This window comes from Chondrus crispus, genomic scaffold (genome assembly GCF_000350225.1).
Source record: "Chondrus crispus Stackhouse genomic scaffold, scaffold_270, whole genome shotgun sequence".
NCBI lineage: Eukaryota > Rhodophyta > Florideophyceae > Gigartinales > Gigartinaceae > Chondrus > Chondrus crispus.
Window position 1 is genome coordinate 81,460 of NW_005179150.1, and position 8,611 is coordinate 90,070.

The following is an 8,611-nucleotide window of genomic DNA, read 5'->3' on the forward strand; positions in this document are numbered from 1 at the left end:
CTCCTCCCCCCTCCGCCCCTTTCCGCCCACCACTCCGCCCCCTTTCCGCCCACCACTCCGCCCCCCTTCCGCCCACCACTCCGCCCCCCTTCCGCCCACCACTCCGCCCCCCTTCCGCCCACCACTCCGCCGCCGCACCGCGCCACCTGCCCATCATGCTCGCCGCGCGCTACCTCCTGCTCTACAACCTCGTCATGACCGCCGGCTGGTCGATAGTCCTGCTGCGTCTGCTGCGCGCGCTTATCTCCTCGGAGCCGGTGTACCCCGCCGTGCGTCTGCCCTTGGCCCTGTCCCAAACGGGCGCGATCCTCGAGGTCGTCCACGCGCTGTCCGGCCTCGTGCGCGCCTCCGCCGCCACGACGCTTCTGCAGGTCTCATCGCGCCTGATGCTCGTGTGGGGCGTGCTGGACCTGGTCCCGGAGGTGCGCCTCGCCCCCACCGTCACCTCCATGGTTCTCGCGTGGAGCCTCACCGAGATCCCGCGCTACCTCTACTTCTCCGTCGCCGCCGCCACCACGCAGATCCCGCCCGGCCTCACCTGGCTGCGCTACTCCACCTTCATCCCCTTGTACCCGCTCGGCGCCGGCAGTGAGGCCGCTACCTTGTACGCCGCACTGCCGTACATCGAGGCCGCGCGCCCGCTTTCCGTGTACATGCCGAACCGCGTCAACTTTGCCTTCGATTACTACTATATGTGCGTCCTCGTACTTGTTAATTACCTCCCGGGGCTGCCCTACATGTTCGCACACATGTTACGCCAGAGGAAGAAGTACGTCGTCAGTCCCGCCGAGAAGCTGGTCAAGGCCCAATGATGCCCGTGCCTCTTATACCTCAACTTCGTGCCCCGGAATGCCTGTCGATCGGCGCAGATCAGCGCAGGGTCGCTCAGTTGCCCGTGCCCCCACAAGATGCAACAGCTACTACGGTAAATTGCACTTGAAGCATGCAGTCTCCCCAACACCTCTCCACAGATGTCCGACGCCCCGGTGTTGACGCATCGCTATTTTTCCGACACCATGCCCGACTTTCGTTTCTCCGCCCCCCTAGCCACCTCAACGCTTGCCGTTCCCGTTTATACTCCCCTTCGTTAGAATGAGCGCCATATCGCCCTGCAAGGCGGCCCGCTCTACTGCGCAACGGCCAACATTGGTTGAAAACGACTTATTAAAAACTTCTTGGGGTCGCTTCCGAAACAATGTACTCATGAGGAACACCTCTCTTGGTGCCATACAGCGGAGGACAACCCGTTGATGTATTCGTTACAATGAAAACGTTCACAGCGTTAATTATCCTCCTAGAGACAACATTCCAGCTGCCCAAATGTCGCTTGAATCCTTGTTAAATGCGTTAAATCTGCACAATACAACTCATAGATTTCGCAAAGCTCTACCAACGGTAATGTACCCATCAAAAATAGCTGGAGAACGATGGCGTGGCTCCGCGCCTCCAAAGGCTTTATTCTTTGCCATCGCAAGATTAAGCTTCATCTCAACATACAATATGCACATCACGTCCCAGAGCACCGTCCTGCATGCGCTGAAAAATGAACCGTTTGTGTCTTTCCTGCTGGAGAAAGGAAGCCTGCAGTCTCGTCATACTTACTCTCTCATCATACTTGCTATGGGCTGGAGTCGAATCCTGCTTTGGTATGATCAAGAAGCACAAATTAGCATGCAAGATGCTACCTTCTCACTCTAGAGCCTCACAGAGAAAGATATTCTGTAGAGAACTTATAGTCTTGCTCTGTCAGAGCTCCAGTGGGCTTTGAGGTGATAGTTCCAAGCCCGCTAGATTAACTTTCCAAAGAAACGCAGTTGAAACCGCGCAGTACTCAAAACTCGTGGGCCTCCGTTTTTACTCAGTCGCTGGACTTTTCCCTTGCTGTGGGGGTGAGAGCCATCGTAGTCGCAATTCGCTTTTTAGCTTCGATTGCATCGCTATTTTATAGTTTTGGAGAGCAGAATCGTTTGCCCTCCTTGCCTTGTTCGTGCCTTGGAACGATCAGCAACCAGATACAACAGCCGTGGATTAGAACACGATCTAAACGGACAGAACCATATGTATTCAGAGGTGGAGCGACGACATAGGTCTCACGTCCTGTATTTCGAGTATTGCGAGGAGCAACTTTGGCTCTACCGCTCTAAATTACTGTGACTCGTTCGGCATTTATTAGTGTTCTTCGTGTTGCGTGGTTACAAGTAACTCGATCCATATCGTCTTCGCAACCTTCGCATACGCCCTCTACCACCAGAAGGTTGGCCCCTGCCCGGGCTTTCTACCATACGCGTGAGGTCCGCTAATGTTGTCAACGGATCCTCCAGTGAGTTTACCACCTTCTGCGCCTGCCCGAAGTCTTCCCCAGCAGTGTACGTACTCTTTGTGATAACGCACGGCATTCCGGCAGCACGAGCCGCAGCCAGGCCAATGAAGCTGTCCTCAATAACACACACCTTCTGCGGGTCTACCCCTAGTTTGATCGCCGCGAGTAAATAAATGTCCGGCGACGGCTTCTTCTTCGGTACAACATCACCGGCAAACACCTGGATTCCCTCCGCAGCCTCCCCTAGTTGGTCCACAATTCGTTGCACAGCCTTCTCATTGCTCGTCGAACACACAGCCATCGGCACGCCAGCTTCGCTTGCCTCTCCAACAAGCCGCGCAACACCCGGTCGCAGTGGCACCTTACCAGAGTCCACAAGTTCCATGAAGATGGCTGTCTTACGCGCGTGCAGTTCCTTCACCATCTCCTTCTGAGCATCGCTGTCTTTCGCCACATCCTCGGGCCATGACGACTCGCTGCTCCAGTATGCCGTCATCCGTTCCTTCCCACCACCCGTTTCCAGCAGCTTCCCGTACAATGCCTCGTCCCACACATCCTTCAATCCACGCTCCTTGAACGCCAGGTTAAATGCCACCCGGTGCGCATCTCGCTCCGTGTCTGCCAGCACCCCATCACAGTCAAACAGCAGAGCATCCAACCCCATCGACACCCGTTGCGAAACGCCGCGCGCGCGACGCACGTGTGTGCTTCGTGACCGGCACACGGCCACCGGTTTCACGCCTTCTCCAAGAAACACGCTCGGTGCTAGTGCCGAAACAAACGCCGCCATGTCGTCGCGATACCGCTCAATGCCAAAGCAAGTCCAACGAAAGAAAAGAACCGCTCGCAGTGGATCCGGAAACGAATGTGCTGCGGAGGTGGAGTGCCGGAGATCGCGTGAGGTGCGTCGGATCTTCACATGCAGCTCAGAAATCACGTCAAAAAAATCAAACGCCTTGAACTCCCGTTATGCCCTTGTCCTATGCACGCTACATACAAGCAACAAACAAGTTACACCATTCTCCCGGCCCCCAGCAACCGTATCTTCGCGTTTCATTATCTTCTTCCATCATGACCTCTGCATTCACATGACGGGGAGCGCAGCACCACGCCTTGAAGGAATCGAAACAACGTTTCAAAGTCCCATCTATTGCTCGCTGCCTCCCATCCACACCCAAGTCACCACACACACTTGCAGTCACCAACACGACTTGCGACCCCTTCCGGAGAGGCTTGTGTCCAACCAAGCCTGCAACGCAAACTGATCCTGTAGATGCTATCGACACAAAGTAGACCCATAATCATGCAACGCAGTGATACTCTACAGCACGGATTCACTGCTCTCACTAGCCGTCCAACGGTCGATTGAAACCACCCCTTCGATTCATGTACTGCCTGTACTTTTTCTTCTTCACAATCCTGGCCCCACTCACATCTGCACCAGCTACCTGTTTCCCCTTGGTCGATGAAAATGCCGCCGGTAATCCGAACGCGGCCATCAATTCCAGTTCGGTCTCGTCATCGGCTGGCGGTAGGGAAGGCGGAGGAGGCGGCGGTGGAGGCGGCGGTGCAAGTTGAGGTGGCGGTGGCGGTGGCGGTGGAGGTGGTGGTGGTGGTGGGAGTGCGGTTGATGATGCTTGCAAATGTCGAGGCGGTGGGGGAGGAAGTGTCTGGGCAGAAGGTTGGTCACTCGTCAGCGGAGGCGGCGGTGGGGGAGGGGGGGGCAGCGCGTGGGGCGAATGAATCGCACGCGATTCCTGATCGCGATGCAACCCGCCCGTCATCTCTTTGACGGGGACGACGAAGAGAGCGAGTGCTGAAGAGCGGGCGCTCGAGTGCTCATCGGACGAACCGTTGACGGTGACGGATGCGTCACGGTCTTGGCATGCCATGCTGCGCGATGACATTGCTGGCAACGCACCCAGGAAATGGCGGATCAAAAAACCGGCGAAAAAACGCCAGCAGACCGGAAGTTCCCGACTCTTCTTCATTATTGAGACGAGCCTCCAGTCAAACCGCGTCAAGCTCCGGACACTTTCACTGGTGAGCGCTCTACCCCTTCACCCGAGGCGCTGTGTCGTTATACAAGCCGAAGATTGAACTATTTGCTGAAGTGAGAACGGCGGTTTGCGGTTCTTCTAGGCGCGTTCTGTCTCGTGAGCCCCTCGTTGTCGCCACTGCGTCTGTGCTGTACTGAAGAGCACAATGCCGTCCGCGGAGGAATATGGGCGACGACGTGGGATGAATGTGCGCGATTCTCTAGTGTTTCTTGTGGACTTTCGGGTGTCCATGATTCGAAAGGACCCGGCCATCGATATTGCTGCAGACATCTGTGAAACGCCCGGGGCTTCCTCGCTGCTGTCCATTACGCTGCGATGCATTGCGGATGTAATGAAGACGAAGATTGTAGCTCGGAACTCGGATTCGATTGCGGTTGTCGCGTTTGGATGCCGGGGGTCGGAGACACGGAAAGGGTGGCCGGGGGTTCGTGTGCTGCGGCAGCTGAAGCCTGCGGATGCGACGGGCATCAAGCTTCTTCAAGGGATTGCACAGCGACTGGAGGCTGGGGACGGGGATGATTTATTTGAAATGGAGACGGAGGAGTTAAAAAAGTTGGAGGTACCTGCGACGGACCGTAATTTTTGCTTTGGTGCAGATGAGCCGGTTGAGTTTGACAAGGCGCTGTGGGCTGTGAGGCACCATTTCACAGCCATAGCAGCGGCACGTCTGGGGGTAATGCACCGGAAGCGCGTGTTTGTGTTCACGAATGATGATGACCCGGGGAGTGGAAATCGGGCGGTCAAGCAGCTGTCGCTTACACAGGCGAAGGATCTGGAAGATATGGGCGCAAGCCTGGATGTTTCGCTGCTGATGTCTCCAAGTCAAATGGACACGGGGATGTCCGAGGGGCCCGATTCGTCGACGTTTTTCAATGACCTCGTTTACACGGAGGATGAGGGGGATGAGGGGGATGGGGAGACGCGGGGCTCTGTGATGATTGCTACGATTTACTCTTTCGATGATTTGCTGACGAGGGTGCGGAAAAAGGAAGCGAAGAAACGGATGATGAGGAAAACAGTTCTAGTGCTTGCAGACGACTACAAGATTGGAGTAGCACTGTATGCGTTAGTGAGAAAGGCAAAGAGACCGCCAAAGGTGGAGCTTGTGGCTGCGACAAACAAGCCTGCATTCAGGATCACGACGGCGACTTGCGAGAGCGTTGGGGAGGTTCTGAAGCCTGAGGAAATTCGTTACATGTTTACGCCGGACTGCTTAAAGAATGCGCGAGGCAAGGCCGAGGCATCGAGTGATTTGGATGAGACGGTGGCGAAGCCGGCTCCGCTGTTGCACGGGTTCAAGAAGAGTGAGTTAACAAAAGCGAAAGCGTTGGGGCCGATCGGGCTCGTGGTGTATGGGTTTAGGAAGAAGAGCGTACTGAGACGAGAGCACACTATGGGCCCTCCGACGTTTGTGTATCCAGATGACACAGAGTACATCGGGTCTACGAAGGCGTTCACATGCTTGCTGAAGTGCATGTTGAAGAAGGGCGTTGTGGGACTTGTGTCAGTTCGGCTGCGAGAGGAGTTCGGCCCTGGGATGCGGTTTGCAGCGCTTGTGCCGCAGGAAGAGGTAGTAGACGAAGATGTAGAGAATAGTGTTCCGGGCGGGTTTCACTTGCACGAGCTACCGTACAAAGATGATATATACACTGCTTGGCGGAAGGAGATGAGGAAGCAGGAGGACAGTACAGAGGTGAACGGGGAAGAGGGGGCATGGGCAAAGCAGGAAGGGGAGGAGGCGGCATTGGTTGTGAAAGAAGAGGACATGGAAGCGTCGGAATTGAGGAACGAACCTGAGAGTGTGTCTGTGACGCGGCGGATGGTGCGGAAGATGAAGATAGCGACGTATTCTCCGGGTATGTTTCTGAACCCTGATCTGCAACGGTTCTATGCGGGCTTGGAGAATGCGGCTGGTGTGGAGAGCCGATATAATCCGCAAGACGATCTTCTGAATCCAGATGTTGCGATGCTGCAGGAGAAGGGAGGTGTGTACGCGGAAGAGATGAAGCGACTAGTGGTAGGGGCGCAGTTTGACGGAGACGCATTGGCCGAGGAGTTTGGAACGAAGACGAAAAAGCGAGGTGCGGAGACGCTAGAGAAGAGACTCAAGAAGACTGCGGAGAAGCGGGCAGCGTGCGAGGCGGCACGCGGTGAACTGGATGAATTGATGATGCTATCGATGTTCAATAAGGGCACATTAGGGAAGCTTCTCAAGGCCGATTTACAAGTGTATTGCCGTGCACATGGATTGAACGAAAGGGGTAAAAAGCAAGACTTGGTCATGGCGGTGGAGGATCATATTGCGGATAAGCTAGGGAAGGGAGGTGAGAAGTAGGGGAGAGCTTTTTCAAAAAAAATGGCCTCGTTGTTGCTGAGCTTAGACGGGTAACGGGTGTTTTTTTGAAGCTCACAATCACTGGCAAGTTTCTTGTGACAAGAGTTTTGGCAAGCAACCTGATCAACAAGAAAAGCATTCAAGAGGACGGGAATGGTGATGTCGGACATTCACAGCATGGCACCCAGCACGAACGAACAGAGACAGACCCCTCCAGAATTTGTTTGCCTGCGTGTATGAGTGTGTCGCAGCATAGGCTATTACGGATACCATACAGGGCCGTACAAAATATGTGTTGGCGAGAGTGAGCTCAGACTCACTGCCAAGCAAATAGAGACAAAGTTGGCAAGAACCGTAAACGTCTCCTTTTGGGCTTTCCGAGCTCTGTTCAACTACAGCACCGAGCTAGTTTTGAAAACAAGTTGTTCTTCTTGTGTGCGTCGCATGGCAACAGCCCCTGTTACGGTGCGGTATGAGATAGAGCCGAGCCGGAGGTTGTGTGAGGCACGCGTCCTGTACGTTTAATGACACTGGTGTATATTATACTGTACAGTGAATCCTCGCTAACTGCATGCTCGATTTGTGCATATTCTCGATATCTGCATGCGTTCGTCAGCTACCAGCTGCGGAGTCGCGAATCCAGCTTGCATATGACACTGGACTGCATACCGCATAACTGCATCAAGAAAGTGATCCTTAATCATATCGAACCCTCATACAGAGGCAACCTATGAAACAAATAAAAACGTATGACAACAAATATGCAGTGATTCGCCATCGCCGTCGGCACTGCAAATTCAACACCGGCGGCGGACTGCAAAGTCAACACCAGCGGCGGCACGCAGAATTTAGGCCGTAGGACAGAGGCATTAGGCTACAGTCCAACTTCACTTTACTGTGAAACATCGCAACACCATGGTTTATAGGCACACGCTCTCCCAGTTGCCTCACAACCGTCCTCAACCACCAAACCAAAACAACATGGACTCCCATACACGACTCACCTCACTCACAGTCGTCCAGAAACAGAAAGTAATGGACAAGCGGGTGCCTCCAATTTCTGCAGGTGAATCATTTCACCAAAAAGCGCTCGCACAGTGGGCCTACGACAAATTCCACCTCCTCCGTAAGCCGAACCAATCTACCATCTCTCGCATCATCAAAAATGCAACTCGCGTCCCTCTTTCCTTCAGCAATCCACAAGCGCTACACTTATGGCAATTGTAGAGAGTTGGAGGCAGCATTGCATTCCTGGATCAATGCTCAATTTCGCGCACGGCGCTGTGTGAATGGAACTTTAATTATTGCGAAGGCAAGGAGGTTACAGCATCTCATGAACTTGTCCCTTCCGCCGCAGACACAAACCAAGCTTATGTTTAGCTCAGGCTGGTTGACCCGTTTCCAGAAGCGGTGGAACTTTAAATCCATCAAGTCTCATGGCGAATCGGGAGATGCAGACCAGGCTGCAATTGATCGTCAAATGCCCTTGCTACGCAGTACAATTCAGTTTTATAAAGACTGTGATGTTTTCAATGCGGACGAGTTTGGCCACTTCTATCGCATGGCACCAGATCGCACGATAGCGAGTGAAAGGTTACCTGGTCGAAAATGCGAGAAGGTCCGCTTGACTTACCTGGCATGCTGTAGCGCGGATGGATCGGAGCGCCTTCCACTGATGTGTATTGGAAAAACAAAGAAGCCTCAGTGTTTTAAGAAACAGGAAGGACAGCAGCTGGGGTTTGACTATCACGCAAACAAAAAAGCGTGGATGACGAGCGCTTTATTTTTTGCATGGATTGTACGTTTTTCTTCATACATTTCTCGTTCCAGTCCATCCCAAAAAGTGCTACTTCTACTCGACAATTGTTCAGCTCATGGTACAGAGGAACTCTGCCA

General features: G+C 53.9%; 5 protein-coding genes; 3 read left to right on the forward strand and 2 right to left on the reverse strand.

Annotated features, from left to right (window-relative positions):
- The first annotated feature begins 194 nt into the window (after window positions 1–194).
- Window positions 195–812, forward strand: CHC_T00008580001 (enoyl-CoA hydratase). Its single transcript, XM_005716491.1, has one exon. It carries the CDS (start codon window positions 195–197, stop codon window positions 810–812), a length of 618 nt encoding a protein of 205 aa, XP_005716548.1.
- A 1,380-nt stretch (window positions 813–2,192) lies between these two features.
- On the reverse strand, window positions 2,193–2,984 carry CHC_T00008345001 (HAD-like hydrolase family protein). The gene has a single exon (XM_005716492.1). It carries the CDS (start codon window positions 2,982–2,984, stop codon window positions 2,193–2,195), a length of 792 nt encoding a protein of 263 aa, XP_005716549.1.
- On the reverse strand, window positions 2,193–3,110 carry CHC_T00009579001 (HAD-like hydrolase family protein). Its single transcript, XM_005716493.1, has one exon. The coding sequence runs from the start codon at window positions 3,108–3,110 to the stop codon at window positions 2,193–2,195; it is 918 nt and encodes a 305-aa protein (XP_005716550.1).
- A 1,415-nt stretch (window positions 3,111–4,525) lies between these two features.
- Window positions 4,526–6,715, forward strand: CHC_T00010267001 (Ku core domain, Ku70 family). The gene has a single exon (XM_005716494.1). The coding sequence runs from the start codon at window positions 4,526–4,528 to the stop codon at window positions 6,713–6,715; it is 2,190 nt and encodes a 729-aa protein (XP_005716551.1).
- Window positions 6,716–7,239: 524 nt separating this feature from the next.
- Window positions 7,240–7,475, forward strand: CHC_T00005176001 (hypothetical protein). XM_005716495.1 is given in 2 exon segments: window positions 7,240–7,449; window positions 7,450–7,475. 1 exon segment carries the CDS (start codon window positions 7,240–7,242, stop codon window positions 7,447–7,449), a length of 210 nt encoding a protein of 69 aa, XP_005716552.1. The 3' UTR covers window positions 7,450–7,475.
- The last annotated feature ends 1,136 nt before the right edge of the window (window positions 7,476–8,611 follow it).

What these genes read in the sequence shown, in the direction of transcription:
- CHC_T00008580001 (XM_005716491.1), top strand. Translation starts at nt 195, where the DNA reads ATGACCGCCGGCTGGTCGATAGTCCTGCTGCGTCTGCTGCGCGCGCTT.
- CHC_T00008345001 (XM_005716492.1), bottom strand. Translation starts at nt 2,984, where the DNA reads ATGGGGTTGGATGCTCTGCTGTTTGACTGTGATGGGGTGCTGGCAGAC.
- CHC_T00009579001 (XM_005716493.1), bottom strand. Translation starts at nt 3,110, where the DNA reads ATGGCGGCGTTTGTTTCGGCACTAGCACCGAGCGTGTTTCTTGGAGAA.
- CHC_T00010267001 (XM_005716494.1), top strand. Translation starts at nt 4,526, where the DNA reads ATGCCGTCCGCGGAGGAATATGGGCGACGACGTGGGATGAATGTGCGC.
- CHC_T00005176001 (XM_005716495.1), top strand. Translation starts at nt 7,240, where the DNA reads ATGACACTGGTGTATATTATACTGTACAGTGAATCCTCGCTAACTGCA.